At 53.2% G+C, this 20454-nt stretch overlaps 8 protein-coding genes across 8 annotated transcripts; 3 read left to right on the forward strand and 5 right to left on the reverse strand.

The window, feature by feature from the left end:
- Window positions 1-105: 105 nt before the first annotated feature.
- BDP55DRAFT_663074 (major facilitator superfamily domain-containing protein) lies at window positions 106-1873 on the forward strand. The gene is made up of 4 exons (XM_060574849.1): window positions 106-543; window positions 604-1074; window positions 1124-1265; window positions 1343-1873. Exons 1-4 carry the CDS (start codon window positions 167-169, stop codon window positions 1715-1717), a joined length of 1365 nt encoding a protein of 454 aa, XP_060430072.1. The 5' UTR covers window positions 106-166; the 3' UTR covers window positions 1718-1873.
- Window positions 1874-1974: 101 nt separating this feature from the next.
- BDP55DRAFT_728407 (uncharacterized protein) lies at window positions 1975-2401 on the reverse strand (the record flags this gene model as incomplete). The annotated part of the gene is made up of 3 exons (XM_060579433.1): window positions 1975-2102; window positions 2175-2235; window positions 2321-2401. 3 exons carry the CDS (start codon window positions 2399-2401, stop codon window positions 1975-1977), a joined length of 270 nt encoding a protein of 89 aa, XP_060430073.1.
- A 3906-nt stretch (window positions 2402-6307) lies between these two features.
- BDP55DRAFT_120208 (uncharacterized protein) lies at window positions 6308-7738 on the forward strand. Its single transcript, XM_060565446.1, has 2 exons — window positions 6308-6883; window positions 6974-7738. The coding sequence occupies exons 1-2, from the start codon at window positions 6651-6653 to the stop codon at window positions 7629-7631; spliced, it is 891 nt and encodes a 296-aa protein (XP_060430074.1). The 5' UTR covers window positions 6308-6650; the 3' UTR covers window positions 7632-7738.
- A 47-nt stretch (window positions 7739-7785) lies between these two features.
- Window positions 7786-8943, reverse strand: BDP55DRAFT_663083 (uncharacterized protein). Its single transcript, XM_060574850.1, has one exon. It carries the CDS (start codon window positions 8509-8511, stop codon window positions 8194-8196), a length of 318 nt encoding a protein of 105 aa, XP_060430075.1. The 5' UTR covers window positions 8512-8943; the 3' UTR covers window positions 7786-8193.
- Window positions 8256-10399, reverse strand: BDP55DRAFT_120201 (uncharacterized protein). The gene is made up of 3 exons (XM_060565445.1): window positions 9140-10399; window positions 8921-9085; window positions 8256-8859 (listed from the first exon to the last, which is right to left on the reverse strand). Exons 1-3 carry the CDS (start codon window positions 10172-10174, stop codon window positions 8542-8544), a joined length of 1518 nt encoding a protein of 505 aa, XP_060430076.1. The 5' UTR covers window positions 10175-10399; the 3' UTR covers window positions 8256-8541.
- Window positions 10400-10948: 549 nt separating this feature from the next.
- BDP55DRAFT_663087 (CoA-transferase family III) lies at window positions 10949-12925 on the reverse strand. Its single transcript, XM_060574851.1, has 5 exons — window positions 12558-12925; window positions 12470-12501; window positions 12284-12410; window positions 11729-12233; window positions 10949-11568 (listed from the first exon to the last, which is right to left on the reverse strand). Exons 1-5 carry the CDS (start codon window positions 12726-12728, stop codon window positions 11063-11065), a joined length of 1341 nt encoding a protein of 446 aa, XP_060430077.1. The 5' UTR covers window positions 12729-12925; the 3' UTR covers window positions 10949-11062.
- Window positions 12869-15645, reverse strand: BDP55DRAFT_120218 (uncharacterized protein). The gene is made up of 5 exons (XM_060565447.1): window positions 15340-15645; window positions 14866-15002; window positions 14667-14813; window positions 14097-14609; window positions 12869-14043 (listed from the first exon to the last, which is right to left on the reverse strand). Exons 1-5 carry the CDS (start codon window positions 15492-15494, stop codon window positions 13325-13327), a joined length of 1671 nt encoding a protein of 556 aa, XP_060430078.1. The 5' UTR covers window positions 15495-15645; the 3' UTR covers window positions 12869-13324.
- Window positions 15646-16319: 674 nt separating this feature from the next.
- Window positions 16320-19490, forward strand: BDP55DRAFT_663094 (uncharacterized protein). Its single transcript, XM_060574852.1, has 4 exons — window positions 16320-16450; window positions 16571-16943; window positions 17033-18975; window positions 19049-19490. Exons 2-4 carry the CDS (start codon window positions 16760-16762, stop codon window positions 19391-19393), a joined length of 2472 nt encoding a protein of 823 aa, XP_060430079.1. The 5' UTR covers window positions 16320-16450; window positions 16571-16759; the 3' UTR covers window positions 19394-19490.
- Window positions 19491-20454: the final 964 nt, after the last annotated feature.

Here is a 20454-nt window from a genome sequence, read left to right on the forward strand (position 1 = left end):
GCGCATGCTAGCCACGTCGCTGCAAGTGATAACCAGTCTCCACTTCCCGACAACCATCAATTACTTTAAATTTTTGCCCGCGGAGATGATCCATCCGCACTTACGATGACTCCTCCGCTCCGGTTTTGACGTCCTCCAGCCAGGTATACCATAGACAGCGGCTACGATGTCTCGACAACTTTTACATCGCGGTCTCGCCGAAACAGGCCTCCTAGCCCTCAGCAGATGCCACCCCGACATCAAGCTTCTATGCCTCCAGCGCTTCGTGCGCATGTTCGCCTACGGCGCAACGACCCTGCAGCTGGTAGCCTACTTTGAGCTCCTCGGGCTCACGGCGACGCGAATTGGCCTGTTCATGGTATTCACTCTCGTCGGAGACGTCTGCATCAGTCTGGTCCTCACTTCCATCGCCGACGGCGTCGGGCGGAAGGCGGTGCTGGCTGCGGGCGCGGCTTTGATGGCTGTTAGTGGTGTTGTTTTCGCGACGTGTAGTGGGTTTTGGGTGTTGTTGGCTGCTGCTGTGGTAGGGGTTATTAGTCCAAGGTAAGAATCCACACATATCTCTCCGGGGGAGGAAGAATGTGCGAGGCTGATTGTAAGCAGCGGCGCCGAGATTGGGCCTTTCCGCGCCGTGGAGGAGAGTATCGTCGCGCATTTAACCACTGCAGAGGATAGAAGCGACGTCTATGCTTGGTACAGCCTCATGGGTGCCGCTGGGACTGCATTCGGTGCAATGACGAGCGGCTGGACGGCGCACTACTTGACGGTCAATGCAGGCTGGGAGCTCGAGGCCGCGTATCGCGTAGTCTTTTACGGGTATGCGGCGCTGGGTGTGTTCAAGTTCTTCCTCGCACTGCTCCTGGGCCGTGATATCGAGGCTGAGTGGGACGAAGCTGGCGTCTCTGAGGAGGAGACCGCCCCCATTTTGGGCGAGCGGTCGGCCGAGAGGGAGGTAGAAGCCAAGACTTGGCGATCAAAGATTGTTCCCAGAATTGAGAGGGAGAGTATGCCTGTGGTCATCACGCTATGTTTCTTCTTTGCGCTTGATTCTTTTGCTTCGAGCTTGACCACCCAGTATTTCTTCCATGACTCTCTCCTAAATCGTGATGCTGACTTGACGCAGGTCCTGGATCGCCTTCTTCTTCCGCTGGAAGTTCAACGTGGACGATGGAACTCTAGGTTCTCTGTTCTTCACCACAAGCCTCTTGGCCGCGGCTACAACCCTAGTCGCGTCCTCGATAGCCAAGCGAATCGGCAATCTAAACGTACGTAAAATCACAGAGCCACGCCTCCCACTATCTCGATCAGCTTGCCAGACTATCCACTAACCTTTCATACACAGGCAATGGTCTTCACCCACCTCCCCTCAACAATCTTCACAGCACTCATCCCTCTCCCGCGAGACGCCGACACCGCCATCATCTTTCTGATCCTCCGCGCCCTAACGCATTCCATGGACGTCGCGCCGAGGGCGGCTTTCCTAGCGGATGTGATCTTGCCCAAAGAACGGACTACTGTGCTAGGCTTGATCAACGTTTTGAAGACGTGCGTTTCGAGTGTTGGTCCTGTGGGCGTCGGAATCTTGGTGGATAGGAATCTGTTCTGGGTTGCTTTTGTGGGTGCCGGATGTCTCAAGGTTGTTTACGATCTTGGGATGTTGGTTTCTTTCCGTAAGCATGAACGGGAGCAGCATGATGGAGAGGCCGGGGGTGCTTAGACGTAGGTAGTATATTGCAGCTATCTCGTGAGGTAGCCCATACGAACCTATACTGCACTGGCGATAAAGGCGTTATTTCGGGAAGTAAGATTTAGCAAGGAATCTAAAAGTGCAAAGGTTGACGAAGATCGTAGTAACCAGTCATGTGTATTCAAGCTATCAGCCAATGTCTCCATCTCTATCCATGTCTCTATCAATCGCTGCAGAATCTTCAAGTCCACGGACTACACAAGCCAGCCAAGATGCTATTGGACAGTTTAGCTGTCGCAAGATCCGAAAGAGCTGGCGATCCAGCCTCTGCAGCAAGCATCGAAGGCGGCGGCACTCTCCTGTCTGTTGGGGCAGGAGAAGGCAGCGTTGTGGAAAGGTCCAGTGACGACGTCGTCTTAGCCACGCGTTAGTACAAGAAAATGAGACACTAGAAGGATGGCAAGAGGATGGAGGAGGTTGCACTTACTACCGCAGCAGTGGGCCGTAGATCCCTGGGATCCCTGGTCGTTGCCGTCCTGGTTCTTGAACTATAGGTCCAATAGTCAGCTCTGTGTGTCTTTTCAAAAGCAACGGCGTGTAAGCCCGAAGTTGCTAGGGGTAGGTGTGACGTACGAGACACACGCAAGTGCGGGCATCGACCAAGCTGCTGGAGATGAGCAGCATGGCAATGGTAGAGATGATGGAGGTCTTCATTTTGAGTTTTGGTAGGGGTGGAATAGTAACTTGATGTTGTAATGAGTTGATGAGATTGCGTTTGTCTCCTGATCATATTTTTAATCACTAATACTGCAGAACACCCAGCTCTATATAGGATTTGCCAAGTTCACAGACTTCAGGTTCTAAACTCTTGGAATCCTTCTCGAAGACAACTACGAACCTACGATACGAGAGTCCTGCAAAAGTCAATTAGATGTCAATATATTACCCCGGAGTTAGCGGAAGGCAAAAGTTATCACTAGCAAAGCTTCTGCTTGGACCTTTTGCAGTTGACGATGATGGTCTTCGCGCCCCGTATATCCACATAGCCCAGTCAACGAGTCATACATATGTTCTACAAAGCCACTATATCGTTGACAACTCAGTCAGGGGAACAGGCGGTGTCGTACAATTCTGCCCTCACAAAACAACTCAACCTAGGAAAAAAAGCTAATTTAGATTATTGTCAATGGTTTGGCCGGCCCGGAGGACAGCGCACATCTCGCACATTCGGGAGCCGGCTGCGGCGAATACGTCGGTTTCGCATTCTACTTGTCTCCGTTGAAGGTCCGCCTCTGGTGATTGCTTCAACGGTGGTTAAGCTCGGAGAAGTCGCCTCATAGCCGTGCCGTCTCTCCGAGTTGCTAGTTGCTCGATTCCCCCAGATTCAGGAACGGCTGGGGGACACTCCTATGATATATTGCCTCTACAACGATGAGCCCTCTTATCTAGTTGGCCGTCGCACGGGCTTTTCGTGTGCGGTAACACCGTAAGTCAATTCATCGGAGTCGTCAACGCCCTAGAGCCTATGACAATGTCCGGAGAACGATATCCGACAGTGCATATCTGTGATACCCGTGGGGGCAGAAAAGACCCATCTGCGCCGTTGGAGCCGAAGCCATGATCCCTGAAACTCCCCGTGATGTCAGATCATTTGTCCTCCAGTCTTGAAACGTAATGAGCAGAGTATTCACCATATGTTGCAGGACTGGGAATGTTCGTGCCATTCTTAGTCCGGACTCCGGCCTCGGGGACAAGTAGCAGTGGAAAAGCTCGTGGCTCGCTCCTCTGCACACCCGAGTACCGATCAAGAGCCAGGCATGAAATGCTGACTTTAAGCCCTTAGTTTGACTGAACCATATATCAGTTGGGCACTTTGAAGATCTGTTCGGTAGACGGAACCAGACGCCCGAGGTCGTCTGCGTGTAAGAATCGGGGGTTGCATCGTCTTTTCGGCGTTCGGATCGGCCCCACATGGCCGGCAGGCCCGATATGATGGTTCAGGCCGCACCTTCTCGCCTAGAAAGTTGCCAATGTTGATCAGCTCCTTGTCTTTCCTCGCTTTTCAGAAGGCCCTCAAGATCGAATCTTCCGGCTAAAAGCAACTTCTTCCTCTCCACCACCACCGAACTCTAAATATCGTCGCCCACTTTCGTACTTCTTGTCGATCCATTGGCCTTTCAACCGCAATTCAAGGGGCCAACCTTAGCTGAGAGACGATGCACCGAGTTGATGATATACCGGACTCTTTTGACAAAGACACAGCAGAGATACTTGTCGTCCGGACCGTAACACGTACAATGCTTTTGTCATGAACCAGCGACCGAAACGACGCCGATGACGACACGGGTAAATGCGACAACAACAGCGGCCATCAAAAGGCAAAGGCGCCCAAGGATCACGGGGCAATGAACACTTTCCCGCATATCAGAACGAGATGTAGAGTCCTGCATTCGTGGTACGCACTTGACATCCCTGAGGCCCTGGTGTGATCGTTACCACGGTGACGGCATTTCTTCGCGATATGCTCCAGATCGTCTTCACGTTGTCCGGTCTAATACGATCATTAGGTTCATGCTACATCTCGTCTGCCATAGCATGACTAGGAGGGATGAATTCGACTGCCGAAAAGCGCCAGCGGTATTAGAGACGGCTTGCAGCGAATAAACCCCATATCAGTCGCATATGACAGCGTCGAAAATTCACGGCAATGCCTAGTCCTGACGTTGAGATGTTCGAGCCAACAGGGTCGCTTGCCGAAGACAAGAGGCAAATGGCAGCTGCCAAATGCGCGAAAGCATCATGCCAGAGCTTGGGACGAAAGAGATGACACGACTCGATTCCGCGCTGCATGCCACGTATCGGAGGGCCTACATCAGCAGTGCCTAAGTACGGCGCGGCTGTGGTGCTCGAAGAGCGATAGCATACACGCTATGGATTTCAGAAACAGACTGGATCCAGAATTGCCTTTCACGGAAAGCAGAGCGACGTTTCGTTTCCAGGTTCCATGCTGTTTACTTGTAGAGAAGGGATGGAGAAGGCCTCGAGGGGAGAGAGGCTGTGCTTCGTTGGCAAGGGTTACCCGCCATGCATGACTCTTCAGGTTTGTGGAGAGACAACTCAAATGATTCCTGGCCAACAGTGAACGAGTAGTGTTCATTGAAAAGAAGAAGCTGGCATTATGCAACGTTTCGCTGATCAAGACTCACAGGAACACATCATCGACAAGTGTCTCCTTCGCTGGCCCGAGGCTGCGTGGAATTCGGACGTGTTCAGGTCCCGAGGCTTGACAGAAAAATCAGGAGGACGGCTCGGATATTTCTGTCTGAGCTTCAAAGAATGCGACCGTCGGGGCGTGGGACTTGATTGAGGTTCATCTGGTCTAAGACTCGTCCGAGCCAGAGAACAACCACCGAACAGTGGACACTGGACACTGGCGGTCAGGGACTTAGGCTGGCCCTGGGAAAGACGGCAAGAAGCAGGGCCCCTTGTAACGAACCCCACGAAGCGAAGAAAGAGTGTTGCGCTTGGCAAGACTTCAGACCGAGCCTCACCAGGGCATCAGGGGCCACCATCGACTGGGCAGCGCCGCAGCGTGCTATTTCTAAAGATGGTGAAAGCTAAGGACAGTCCGGTGAGCGGCCCCGCACGAGACGGTCCATGTTCAAATGTTGTGGCACTTCGCGATGCCCCTGGAAACCAGACTACTGCACGGGACGGCGTCGAATGCCGGTGCAAGGGGGGCGCGCATAGGGTTGGGGAGCTGTATGATCTGCGCAGGGCCCATTGGCTTTGAATGGTCGTTACCAAGGACTAATAACAGATGCATGCTGCATTCGGGGACGCGGTGCTGTTGCAGCTCGCAGCTCCGTTGCACCAACAACACGGTCACACGGGTTCGGTTTGGAGGAGACCGGTGCCCCTCTAGAAGAAGCCAAGAGATATCTGCATCGGACATCTGGCTCAAAACTACGGGTATCTCCCGCAGATGCTTTCCCGGCCGGCGTCTGAGTCTCTTTCTGCTTCCTTTTCTTCTTTTCGACATCTAACATCGCCCAGACATACGTCGGAAGGGCCCGATCGATCCATTCCACCTCGCTGGCCGTCGTCTCTGTTTCCTCGTCCAAGGTTTTTCTACCCTTCTTTTCGTTTTCGTGTTTCTCGAACCTTGTCCGGACACGCCCTGGCCCGGCTCCCATCATCATCTCGTCCCATCCCGCACATGCCTGATCGCCAATTTGGCTGAAAACGGTCGTCCAATCGTCCACCCTCTTCAACATTATCTTCAGCCCAGGTTTAAGAAAGGATCAAAGTACAAACTCAACGACACACCGTCCCGTCTGCGACGTGAACTCTTTACACATTCTCATCTACTTTGTACCTCCGGACCTCTCACGACTCTTACTCGCCCACCTTCACTCCCACCCTCACAATCACACTTAGAGTAGCACTCATCCCACCCGGTGTGATCTCATGCCACGTTCCAGAATCCCGAGGTTTATCTCACTTTAATACTCGCCCTGCACCGCGACTCTTGTTATTACCCGAAGCTGTCTTATCACTTCTTTACTTCCCGTCTGAGACACCAGCCGCATCAGTCACTAGTACCCGGTCTTTATTCTTCGGTCCTGGCTTTTTGCGCCTTTACCCTTTTGGCATCTTTTCCCCCATCGAATCTCATTTGGTTTCCCCAATCTCCCATAACAGAAAACGTCACTGGCATGCTGGGCAATCTCCAAACGGAAAACTAGTCGAAATAGACGAAGAAAAAGACAGAAGGAAAGGAATAGAGCACAGCAGGACTCGTCACCGCCGAAAAGGGATCATGCTGAAGGCCGTCCACGCAAACCTTCAATCCTCCTCACCTCTTTTCGCCCGCCTTTGATCTCCAAACAATCGTTTGTTGTTGAACCTCGAGATCCTTGGTGGTGCAGCGGCAAAACACAGCAACAGTCACTACCACACAATGGAGCGCCCCCACCGTCCTCCGCCGCTCACGATCCCCCCGCCGCCCCGAAGCCGGACCCGAGTCCGGAGACCTCGCCGGCCCAACGCACAACAAGCGCGACAGTTCAAGCGATGGCTTCTCCGCGCGCAAATCGCCAATGACGTAGCGCACGTTGCTGCTGCCTCGATACTCTTATGGATCATGTCGTGGTTCCTCTACAACGTCTCGTTTCCTCTCACATATCATACCGGGTTCGTCCCCTCCTCATCCACCGTCCCCTTGAAGATTATCCCCTTGTACACATCTCAATTTTCAATCCACGTACTAACCATCCTCAACAGTCCCGCCGCCGTAGCCCTAATCGCAATCCTCTCCACAGACATCCTCCTCGACGCCCGCTCAATAGTCCACGCCCACGACCCCTGGCCAGGCTGGACCCTTCTCCTCCGCCTCCTCCTCGGCGCCTCCCTCATCGCAATTTTCTGGGTCTACATTGCTCTCGGCGACGTCTTTGCGCGTGGCTTCACGTACTGGGGTATGCCCGACACCTACGGCCGCGTGCTGGCGTACATGTTCCTCTGGGGCATCGGGCTCTGGGATTTGTTGTTTGTGGTGCTGTGTCGGCATTGGTTGGGTAAAGAGGTCAAGAGGTACGGGACGAAGGCGAGAAGGGTGTTTGGGGACGGGAATGGGAGGAGGGGAGGGATGGGGAGGATGTCGCCTGGTGGGAGCGCGTTGAGGCTGGGTAGTGCGGGTGGAGAGGCGCCTGGGCGGATTGGGGTTGTTGATGTCGAGGCTGCGAGGCCTGTTGATGAGGATGGCGGCGGTGGTGTTGGTGCTGGGGGGAGGGTCGGGTTACCAGTAAGGATGGGTGTGAGGAGAGTCAAGAACAGCGTGAGCGCGAGCGTCAACTCGGTGGCCAGCGGAACGGGGCCTGGGAATGGGATGGGAAACGAGGATTCATCGCCGCCTCCGCCTGCGTTTATGAGGCCTGCATGACGTTTGTGTTGGGAGTATGAGGTTTGGAAAGCGAGATATCTGGCATAGCATAGTTACAGTCACACAAAAACAAGCCTACATTAGTTAATGATAATCAATATCAAATGTTCCAATATTACTTATTTCTTACAGATGAAATGTGACGTGGTTTATGGGACGACGTGTCCGTCTGATGGTGACTTCGGTTCGTCTTGCCGAATTACCTGCATTCGTCTGATTTTTTTTTTTCCCCTGGAGAGCATTAACAGTAGATGGTCGCATGTCATACAGCGTCTGTTGCAGCACGTCAGTCCATTTTTAAGCATTGGCGTGGAGGACGTTGTGTGGGCTGAGTCGTGAGGGTATACCAGGCAAGCAGTGAGTCTTAGTACGTCAAAAAGCCAGCTTTATCACATGCTTTTGAGATGCCTGCAGAAGCCACATTAGGGTGGGATTGGGTTACTGATGAACTGCAGTCAGGCTGCGGGTATCATTTCTACAACGCCATGTTCTATCTCGACTTTTGGGATAATCCTACACCTATCGTCTGTTCCCCGCCTGTGATTTGGCGATTATTTGGGCGCTAGTAAAGATACCACGGCTTCATATGGGCCATCTCTTTGGGTGTAGAGTACGCCTCTTCAGGTATATCTGTGCCGGCCTGTCGGCTTCGTCTCGTCTGCCGTCCCTTCTTCGGGGCCTCTGAGGTGTCATCCTTGGACGTGGTAACAGCCTTGGGCGTGGTGACAACATTTGGCGTGGTAGACGTAGACGATGGGCCCGCTGTCGTCTTAGAGTTGCCCGTCAAGTCAACGGTCTGCGCAAGAACATTCCCAAGAGCCGCCCCGATACAAGCAGCACCAAACGGGACACCCGCCAAATTCATGAGCAGAAACGCCATAGTCTTATCCTGTTGTTCGTCACCGGGCTTCTATCCCGCAATTGGTTCCGTAATCTGCTTCCCGAACTTGTCAACCATGAAGTGGCTGAACGCCTCTTCATCGTTGTCGTCGTACAGCATCGGATCGTCCTTTTCAGGCCCAAGGCGCGCGTAGAGGCCAAGTCCGGCTTTGGGCCAGGAATCGGGGAGTGCGTCCTCTGAGTCTTCGGCGTCTGCTGCTGCTTGGTCGGCTGCGCCGGTGGGTGCTGTCTTGAGGATCTTGCGGACGCCGCCTGTCTTGGACCGCTGTTTTGAGGGCTTGGGGGCCGAGCGGTGGTCTTGCTGGCGGCGGGGCTGTTGTTGGTGTTGCTGTGAGGTGTTAGTCCTTTTTTCTTTTCTCAGATGGGGTCGGCGAGGATGGTAGACGTACGATCTTTGGTTCAGCCCAATCTGGCGAACCGAAGATGGGCAGGTCGGGGTGCTTCTTAGAGACAGAGGCGAGAACATCTACGAGAAGGCCAGTGTGGATCTGTTCACTAAAAAGGAGGAGGTTGACGAGATCGCTCCTCTTAAGGTCCGAAAAGTACTCTCGTCTCTGCAAACGCGTTAGAAATGGTCCAAAGTCCCGGATTGGGCGATTACCACTCACCTCACTGCCGCTGGCATTGCCTCCATGGAACCCAACAAGGCTCGGCTTAGGAAACTCGGGCAGTGTCGCAAGCCTCTTCTCGCGCTTCCTCTCCACGTCGTTGTGATGCTTCTTCCACTCCGACTGCTCCTGCTTCGCCTCGCGATACTTTGCAAGCTCGCGATGATACTTGGCCTGCTGCTTTTCCTCTTCCTTGCAAGTGACGCACTTGAACTTGGAGGGACCGCTGCCGAGGGCATCTGTCGGGATCTCAGGGCCATGGCAGAGCTGATGCCAGGCCTCGCCACAGCCACAGGAAATGATGAGGTTGCCTTCCGTCTCGGATATTCGGTTGCACTTTACGCACATTGGTTTTCCGCTCCCGTCGTCCTTGGTGCGCTTCCTTTTCACTGGTGGCCTAGGTACGGGGCGCCTGAGGATTGCGGGTTCCTGGTAGGCGGGGATGTTTGCAGATTTCCGGAAAGTCTCATCTTCCGCTGCCGTGCGCTTCCTCTTTGCTCCAGAGGGTGGTAAATAGCTAGGCAGGGCTGACAAGGCTGTCGTGGGTTCTGCGTGAGGATGATGAAGGGTCAAAGGAAGGTGCGAGTAGTCCACAGGTAGGTCTTCGGCTTCCTCTGGTGCGATCTCGGGCGTTGAAGGGGCAGGAGTTGCGACGAGATGGGACGGTGGTGATGCTGGGGTGGCGCCATTAAAACGACCCGTGATGAATTGCGAAGCTGAAAGAGAGAACTGCGGGTCGTACGACTGTTCTTCAATAGCTGGCGCGGGAGGCGACAAAGGAGCCGGTGACTGTGACTTTACATCGTGGCGATGCTCGATTGGAGCAGGCTCAATTTCTGTTTGCGCAATGGGCGCAAGCCACGGCTGGGGAGCTTCAACTTCGACGGGGGCTCTTTGCGCATCTTCGGGCTCTGCTTCAACGGTCGGCGTGGGTAGGATTTCCATCTCAACTGTGGCGTCGATTTCACTTAATTGAACCTCATTGGTAGCTTCGGTGTCGATTACCATAGGTTCCGAAGCCGGTGGCTCCGACATGTTGATGACAAGGTAGAGCTTGTGCCGCAGTAAAAGCGTGTAAGGTATGGATGGCTTGTGAGAGCTGATGATGAAGCTAGCAGACTAGGAGGGCGATGCAAAGGACAAAGAATTCAGCTTCGGGATGCCGAAGCTTGTATCAGAGATATCAGAATCTTAACGGATGGAAAAACATCTTTTGGCGTAATGGGTATCTTTTGGGGAGAAAGGAGAAAAGAATCACAGCTTGATGTGTACGCAGGAAGTCAACGGCAGAAATGCCATCAAACACGCGACCACTGTGAGTCGCGGGTGTCACGTGCGCAGTTCACCGAGCTCACCGAAAAAGCCCGTACGTACCTACCCTGCCGTGCCTGCGTAGCTGCCCACCTTGAATTCGTCGGTCAGCGAGGGCCAACCAAGGTGAGGCAGGAAAGACGGAGACAACTCAACATCAAGACAGCAACTTCAGTAAAGCGGCGCTCTCATGATATGTAACGGCCCTTGACCCATGTTTGAATTCTTTTCTTCTCGCTCGGGTATAAATTGGCTATGTTTTCTCACGCTCATAAGGCGCAAAGACCTTGGGGTCGGTTGAATGTGCACTTCAACTATTGTATATGCTTTTTGTATCGTATACACGAGGCCTTTGGACGGGTTAGAATTGCTGTGCATAGGGCCCAAGATGCATCGCGATGTATATGGGAGCCCACGTTCCACGCCCCCGGTTCACACCTTTTAGTCTAAGACTGATTGGCCAATTGAAAACGTCACTCTAGTGTTTGCAATGTCTGCGGAGGGGTTAGAATCGCAGTGAATTTTTAGACTTCTTGTGGTTCCTCAGTGTTCACAACACCTTGAGAGGGGTCAAAATCGCAGTGAAGCGAGTTTCTTGCACAGACCTCTAATCTAACCAACCACACCCTCCCCTTTCAACGCCCGAATCCTGTCCTCCGAAAACCCAAGATGTCCCTCCAAAACCTCATCAGTATGCTGCCCCAGCGTCGGCGGCACACTCCTCACACTAGGCTCGCTCTCAGAATACTTGACCGGCGTATTCACCATTCGAATCGGCCCGCACTCTCCATGCTCCATCTCGACAACCATATTCCGCGCCTTCGTATGTTCGTGCTCCAGCGTGCCCTGCACATCATTCACAGCCGCGTACGGCATGCCCCTACCCTCAAAGACAGCCAACCACTCCGCCGTCGTCTTGGTGACTGTGACTTGCTCGATAAGCGCCTCGAGTTCGACCCGGTTGGCGACGCGGTTGGCGTTTGTGGCGTATTTTGCGTCGTGTTGCCATTCTGGTTTATTCAGGCCTTGGCAGAGGATGCCGTAGAGGCGGTCGTTGCCGCCGCCGAAGAGGATATCGCCATCTTTTGTCTTGAAGGATCTATACGGCACAATTGAGGCTAGTGAAATGTCAGCACTTTTCGTAAACCACAAAAAAAAAACATGCGCTGAGAGAGAGAGAGAGAGGGAGAGAGAGGGAGAGAGAGGGAGAGAGAGGGAGAGAGAGGGAGAGAGAGGGGGAGAGAGGGAGAGAGAGGGAGAGAGAGAAAGTAAACTTACGATGCGCCGTCCCCCACCGTCCAGAATCCTTCTTCCCACTAATCAAACAACTACTCGCAATATTCGCCAACGTCGCCGTCTGGCAATCACTCAACGCCACATCAATATGCTGTCCCCTCCCCGTCCTGCCCCTCGCAAGCAGCGCCGCCATGATACTATTACTCGTATACAACCCCGTCGTGAGATCCGTCACGGCGACGCCGACTTTGACGGGTTCCCCTTCGCGGCTGCCGGTGATGTGCATCAGTCCGAACTCGGCCTCGACCATGACGTCGTAGCCCGCGCGGTCCGAATACGGGCCCGTTTGGCCGTACCCTGTGATGGAGGCGTAGATGAGGCCTGGGTTGATTGCGCGGAGGGTGTCGTAGTCCATTTTGTATTTTTTGAGGGTACCGGGGAGGTAGTTTTCTACGAGAATGTCGCATTTCGCGACGAGGCTGTGGAGGATTTCTGTGCCGGAGGGGTGTTGGAAGTTGAGACCTAGTGATTTCTTGTTGCGGTTCACCTTTGGAAGTCAGTCAGCTTGGCTCATGTGAATAGCTAAAGGATACTGACTGCCAGAAAGTAGGCTGATTCGCCAGGTCCTTCTTTAGATGAGCCCGCTTTGTAGGTCGCGTAGGGAGGACCCCATGCTCGGGTGTCGTCGCCACGGACGGGATGTTCGACTTTGATCACCTCGGCGCTTCAATGATATCAGCACGGTTGCTCAGCATGAGATGGAGATGAGTGAGTTTGACTAACCCCAAGTCTCCCAGAATTTGTGTACAGTATGGCTGTATCTCTCATATCAGTATCAAACTTCTCAAAATGCGGGACGAGAGATGCTCACTCCAGCCAAAACTCTCGTCATATCAAGCACACGATACCCCTCAAGCGGCAGCTTGTTGCTCGGGACCGACGAATACTGACGCCACGCCCTCGGAAGCCGTAAGGACTGCGGACATGACCGCGCAGCTCTCGAGGCTATCCGGGATGATACTTTAAGCGATGAAGAAGCCATTGTCTTGGTCTTTGAATAAAATCAAACAAAAACAAATGAGGGAATGCTCTTGCGGGGAAGTTGTTGCTGGAGTTCAAGACCGGCATCATCGAGGTTCGCGACTTGGTTCCCCAGCTCCGACCCCGGTCTAGCTCCGGTCCGTTGGCGGGGATGCCGTCGGGTAGGCCTCGGCATTATCCTGGTCGCTTTGGATATGGCTTAGGTAATTGGGCACAGACCATCACGGACGTTGTCCAGTGCTCTGAAACTCGGCCTCGATTCTCCCGTCTGCAAGTGAACGTGGTTGAATGCACTAAAGCTAGGTATCATCGAACCATAGCAAGCAGCTCATCCATACCAAATATCTCACGATTCTATTCTGATAGTTCTATTCTTACATGTGATTCGTTTGCGAGCTCACAGCCGGATATTGAGCTGCACTGACGCCGAACGCCTCCACAAATGTGGTCAACAGAGAACGGGGAAGTCCCATGGTGGAAATGGCCATCATTAACAAAGCATCTTTCAACCAAATCTAATCTTCCCAGTATTTCTCTCAGTCTAAACTTAGACAGCACTTGACTTCTAGTGTCGTCGCCTCGCGTTGTCTTGCACATTCACAACCGACGTTGACTTGGAACCTCGAGAGTCTGCCGGCGTCGAGTTTGCCGAGGCTCGGGTGACCCAGTGGGAGAAGAAGGTGAGCCTGGTCGCTGCCGCGATGGCGATCGCGAATAAACAGGCTCTGAATTATTCCTTGGCCTAGATCTGCTCCGTGGCGGAGGCGACAATGGCGATTCCTGCGATATAGGTGATACTGGTCGTGGTGTCGCAGGTCCGGCTTCGCTTCCTGACTGGTGTCCTGGGGATACTGGCTCCTGTGGCTCATGTTCCCGGTATGTACTATACTGTTCAGCCGTATCTCTCAAGGTAGAACTCCTGAATCGCTCTCCGGGAACTTCTGGCCACTTCCTTTCTCTGTAATCCGGGGCCCCGAATGGATCTTCTGTGGTGCTGCCAAACCATTTCCCGACCTTGACCAAGCCGGCCGAGACCTTTCTTCTGTGTCCCTGACCTTGCTTCGTCGCCTGAGTCCCACGCGTGGATGAGTTCGTGAGTTGGGGGAAGCCATGCTCAACGTGGTCTGCATGCCCATCTTCGCTTTCCCGGAAAGACTCTGCGTCTATCTCTCGAGACTGATTATAGACCCAATGGCAATGCTCGCAGCCACAGAAGCTAAGCGGGTCTTTCGGGGCTTCATTAATACCGTCGAGTAGGTAGATGAGGAACGATCCTACGATTGCTAGCCCCGTCGCAACAATGGTGCCCCACTGGCCTGGACGAGAACTTGTTAGCAACAGAGACATTCCGTAGGCGTGTACAACTCACCAACACTTCCGAATGGCTCAGTGTGATAATCCATCTGTGGACTCCAGAGGTTGATCTCTCCGAGGATGAGTATAGCCAACGCAGCGCCGCCGAAAACAAAGATCTCTATCAGACTCAGGAACCCGCTAACGGTTCCGTGTAAGTCCTTGGACTCCTCGGACTCGTTTTCTTTTTCCTTCTGCGGCCCGTTCTGCTTCTTGATCCAATCGGTGATGACAATCTTGTTCCTCATAGAGATGAGCGAGATGATGGCTGGAACACAGCATGCCACCGCGAGGAACATTGCATTTCCGAACCGTAGCTCGTTTGGTCTCGGCACCACGAATATCTCACTGGCGGCCTTTTGCCGCAGGCGTGAGAACGGACCGTCCGTCTGGGAACAGGTAATACCGCATAATGGACTATCTCCGTACGGAAACTTTCTTGGGTCCGACGATATTGGATTGCCGTTATTATCCTGATAGCAGGGAATGGAATTGGATCGGTAGAATTCGACAGCTAAGCTCACAAGACCTATAATTATTCGTTAATATCCGAGCATGTAGGTGCTCCAAATTTGCGGTGTCCTACCTGCCAGTAGTAGACTCGTCCACACAAAGACAGTATTGCGTCCCTTTTCATGGAAGTAGGTCTCAGACTTCTTGACCGTCAATGGAACTGCGAGAATGCCTATAGAACAAAACTGAAGTGCTCCGTAAATATCCATATCGGCAGCGTCTAGGTGATAGGTGTCAGCTAGATAGTGGAAACATTCTTGCTTCAGACTGACCATCCACGTGGAGCACAGCAAGGACGATGCCGTGAACCGCAGCCACGGCCGGCAGGATCAACGCCGCTGCTATACAGACATCTCTGATCCATTTTTCTCCCCGAGCTAGTACGCATACTGCTAGAAGAATGTAATATCTAAGTGGCCTTTTGTTAGCCATGGATTTCTTATCGTAGAACAATATCTTTTTCAAGATAAACAGCTGCAGATGGACATAGCCTTCGCCCTTTGGCTGCCTTCAGTTAATCGGCCCCTCCTTCTTCTCTTCCTGCCTGCAATTCGAAGCCTGAATGATACCAGCATCAGGCTAGATAGCCATAAAAAGAGAGGCAGAAGGGCCGATACACATGAAGGCAAAGATGGAGTCTCGGGCGGTTGCTCTGGGACCGTCCCCGATTTTGTCCACCGCGTAGTAGGCTGTATGTGATCCAGTTCCATTGCATTAGAGAGTGGAGAAAGAGAGGTACCACTCACAGGATTCGTTGGCCAAACCCATATTGCCCTGATACTGGCCATCCGCAGAACACTTCTATACAATCTGGAGAAGATCCGCAAGACGCGGTGAGCTGATCTGTGGCCCGTTGGCTGATGATGGCACGCAATAGAGGGGCAGGCGAAAACGGTGGCATCGCGCGTGTCCCATCAATCTTCCCAAGAGTTTGATGCTGCGTGGTCCGACCATCCAATGTGGGAACGCTTGGTAAAATAATATTTGGTTTCCTCCTCGGTATCAACGGCGGAGGTTGTAGATAATCAATCGACGAAAACGGCTTTCGGCTGCCTCTCTAATCGGTATCGGTAGTTGACAAGACAAGGAGGTCGTCTCCCGCCCCTCCATCCAAAGAAAGTTCTCCTTCCCTTCCGATTGCTCACTTCACGGTAAGGCTGGGAGTGGAAGGTGCTCGTGTGCTCGCTTGCTCTTCCGGTGCGGCTCAGCGAGTAGAGCGGCGCAGCGGCGCAAGGGGGAAAAGCTTGGGCTCATTGGAAAGCATTCCAGAACCCCCGCGGTGGAGGCGCAGCCAAAGGATTCGGATGTTCATCTTACCTTCGTCACCAAAGTAAGTCGTAGGTGAAAGACGGTAGGTACTTTGGGCGAGTATCGCTGAGAATCTGACGCTGCAAATTGCCGACCAGCAAATCGCCAACGCCAAGCCCCATAAGGATGGGAACACAGCAGATATGAGAGCTCCGGCGAACGCAGAGTTAACTGCTTCTGGCCAGTAAAGATTGCAGTGCCCTGTCGGCTCTGGCATTGACGAGAAACAATGTTCAATCAGACTCGTGCTGACTTGCTGATGGCATAGGAACCGTGCAGGATGCTATGCCGGTTGAGGCACTAGGGCGAAGGTCAACTCGCCAGTCGGGCGTTGATGTCACCCCGCCATCTCACCCCGTCTCAGGTCTTAGTGCCATTCCCTTCTCGAGTCTCCTCGTTCCCCAGGCCTCACATGCCCGGGCGATCTCGCTGACGTGGGTGGATGATGCTAGCTCGGGCAGCCTGCTCGTTGAATTTGGGTATCTACGGTCAACACCGTTTTGACAGAGATATCTCGCACCTGCTGTGCTAGATATTCTCCTTATCAATCCTATGGCCGATCTAGTCAGTTTCCTACGGTATATATTCAAGATAATGGTAAAAACTAAGGAGGTCTTGTAGAGGCGAGGATTGACCCGTAAGCAGGTTGTAGATGGGCATCAAACCTTACCTTGTGATCATCAGGCTCCCATTTCTTCCTTGGAATATTAGCTCAGGCGCAAGGTGGTAGGTAGTGTCAGGTTTGCTCCGACCTGATTAACTTGAACGAGTTGGAGGAAATGCCAATCATTCGCACTCCAAAATCAAGTGACGCCCTCACCCGCCGCGCCTTCTTCGTTGGCAATGGAAGCCGGCTAAATGCATCTACGTACCTACCTGGGCCCACTTCAGTTCAGCTCCCCGTCCAATTCGGTTTCTGCTTCCCATGATGGCTCGAAGTCACGACACGCACTCCAAATAATCGCGATGGCCATCGACACGAGGACGGATCAGATCAGAGAATGGAGGTCAATCGTGACGTTGATTGTCTTCTTCCTCGCGAGTAAGTCAATGTACTTCGTTCAAAAGCCTTTACCTGGCATCGCACATGTGTCGCAAATGGACAATTCAATTAATTCATCGAGCGCACAGACATCGTCGTACTGTTCCCTTTCCACATCCCAATCTACATTCCCGTGCGACTTTGGAACGGGGTGTTGAAGGTGCTTCGCAACTTGCGGGTGATACCGCGCGAGGACGACGCTCATGATGGCTTCAGGGAAGACCAATTTGGGGGCATGTCCTCTCGGCGCAAGCGCTTCGTGCGCTTCCAATTCCCGATGAACTCAATCACTGCGCCGTTGATCGCCGACCTGTTTCTCTTGGCCATCCTGGCAATTGGCAGAGAGGAAGTGTACGACGGGACCATTGGCCAAAACGGCATTCATCCTCTCGATATCATGGTCTTCTTTCTGACTCTCGCGTACATTGCTATCTCGATTGACGCTTCGGGTCTTATTCGTTACTTGGCACTCAGGGTGCTTCAGTGGGGAGGCAAGGTCGGCTACCGCTTATTCTTCTACCTCTACGCCTTCTTCTTCTGCCTGGGCACCTTCATCGGCAACGACCCCATCATCCTGTCCGGCACGGCCTTCCTCGCCTACATGACCCGAATCTCGAACAACATCAAGTACCCGAGAGCGTGGATCTTCACCCAATTCTCCATAGCCAACATTGCCTCGGCCATTCTCGTCTCGTCTAACCCGACCAACCTTGTGCTTGCAGGTGCTTTCGACATCAAGTTCGTAGAGTACACGGCCAATATGGTTGTACCTGTCGTCGTCACAGCCATCGTCTTGTTTCCGTTCCTTCTATACATCATCTTTGCAGATAAGAAGCTCATCCCCGAGTCCATTGAGATGTTCCAACCACCAGAGGAGGCCATGCAATCGAAGCCCGTCAACCCCAACATCCCGAACCCCAGGGGAGCCGCAAATAACGCTGACCAAGCGCCCGAAAGCAGTCCGCAAGCCCAGTTGCTCTCGGCCATTGAAATTTTGAATCCCTGGCTTGACAAGGGAGGAGCCGCCTTTGGCGCTGTCGTCATGTCGGTGACACTTATTACGGTCCTGGCTCTCAATGCAGCAAATGTCAAACCGAAGGACGATCAGCATCTACAAGTCTTCTGGGTCACCTTACCAGCCGCTTTCATCATGCTCTGCTGGGACCTGGCATTTGGCTGGTATCACAGGGCAGAAACTCGCACGATAGCTCAACAAGGACGAGACGGACAGGATGAGGAGCTTCCCAGGGCAGACCAGGGCATCAGGGAGAAAGATGCGTCGGGTATACTGAACCAAGAAGACACGGGCTTGGCCCAAGGCACGACAGAGATGCCGCCATTATCACACGCACGCAGACCCGAGATTCACGTTCAAGATACCGATCTGCTTGAAGATCAAAACGGCCTTGGAATTATGAAGGAGGAGGTCTCGCCCGTTAGCAACGATACCAGCACGGATGCATCAGAACGGAACCCCAATGATGCCAAGTTTATGATCACCCCAGTGATCCAGGCACCAGGAAACAGCGACAAGGTGACCGGCAATGCGGGAACGCAGCTCGTATCCTCACAGTCTACAGCTGTCGATAGGACAGAACATGTCGATGTAAGTAGAACGCCCAGCGAGGGCTCTACGGAGAGCAGGAGACGAACTTTGCCAGCTGCAGCCAGTGAGCCTGGCGAAGCACAAACGCAGCCAGACGGGATCACGGATGTCGAAAAGGCAGTCATTGGAAGACAACGCGGTCGAAGCTCAAGTTTCCGCTCCAAAAAGCAACCAGCGACACTGGTATCACGCTTCAAGGATGGGTATCGTTGGTCACAAGAGACGTTCCCCACGGTGATGGCGGTGCTAGCTCATCTACCCTTCGCCCTCGTCCCTTTTGCCTTTGCCATGTTCGTCCTCGTGCAAGCCCTCGTTACCAAGGGCTGGGTGCCGGTGTTTGCGTACGGGTGGGATCACTGGGTTGAAAAGACGGGTACTATTGGTGCCATTGGCGGCATGGGGTTCCTCTCGGTCATCCTCTGCAACGTGAGTTCTTACCCCTCAAGATCTGATGTGATCATGGCGTTACATTTAGCTGACTTTTGTATCCCTTCTCTAGTTTGCGGGAACCAACATTGGCACTACGATCCTGCTCTCCCGAGTGATCCAGGCATGGCAACAGATCCACCGAGAGAACGGCGTACCCATCAGCGAGCGGACGTTCTGGGCAACGGTCTACAGCATGGCTCTCGGCGTCAACTATGGAGCCTTCAGCACAGCCTTTAGCGCATCGTTGGCCGGCCTGCTGTGGAGGGACATTTTGGAGAGGAAGCACATCTTCGTCAGCAGGAGGGACTTTGCAAGGGAAAACATACCCATCATCGCCATCGCCATGACGGTCGGTTGCACGGTTCTGGTTGGGGAGATTTACATCACGCGAACGGACAAGCCGTATCCATTGTGAGCGGTGGATGGATATAGTGGGCTGAAGCTCACTTACAGAGAACTTGAGACGATTTAGAGATCCAAAAGATACCCTATTTGAATGGCAATGACTGGTTATGAGTTGCGATGAGTTGCGCCTGCTTGAGACTGAGAAGATGGGCATTTGCCAAAGTCATGACGGATACAACGCTGGGCGATGCTCAGTAGAGAGAATGAAAAGCATGGGATACCAACCCCAGACTTGACGACCTCACTCATATCAACTTACACCTCAAACCTCCCACAGCACTCCGCCGCAAGCACGACAGCACAAACGGATCAATTGACTTCTACGCCAACACCAAGTGAAAAGCCACATTTGGAGCGGCATCGTGCAGCCGTCCCGTCTCGACTGCGGCATGAAGAACGGGAGGGCTGTGTAGACGACATGCAGAATGACATGCCACTCCCGCAGGCAGCGAGTACAACATTGGACTTTTGAGGGGGATGGCGTGCAGCAGGGCTGTGGCTGTGTTGTGAATGCATCCCAGGCCCTGGGGAAGAAGAGGGGGAAGGGGGCTCTGCTGCGTGATGCAACGCGGGCTTCGTCTTTTCTTTTGGTATGCAGTTTGCATGATGCGCATGCTCTGGGAGGGGTTATTGAAGAGAACTTGGTATCGCTTCTGTTGGAAGGATATTGGATGATTTCGCAATCTGCCTCGACACGGCGCTTAAGAGGTTTATCCTTTGGGTCTGGTGAAGATCGTGGGCCTTTAGCAGGCATCTTCAACCAGGGTCGAATTTACCAGGGCCAACTTACTTTTGCCGAATTCACTCGTGGCCGGCGTGCGGTAATTAAGAGTACCTATGATCGCAAGCCGCGCTTCAGCGCTTATCGCTCACATAGTCCTTGCCCAAGGTAACATTGAGCCGAGACGTGAAAATAGCACAGCCGCGCTGCTGTGCCGTTAACGAGGTGCTCACTGACCCGCAATCCGCAGAGAGACATATGTTCGTAGACTCGCGATAATGGATCAACCACGATCATGATCCATTTCCGGACGTCAGCGGAGGGTCGTGTGCATGTGTCTCAGTCATGAT

The sequence above is a fragment of the Colletotrichum godetiae genome (assembly GCF_030913485.1).
Source record: "Colletotrichum godetiae strain CBS 193.32 chromosome Unknown BDP55scaffold_19, whole genome shotgun sequence".
NCBI lineage: Eukaryota > Fungi > Ascomycota > Sordariomycetes > Glomerellales > Glomerellaceae > Colletotrichum > Colletotrichum godetiae.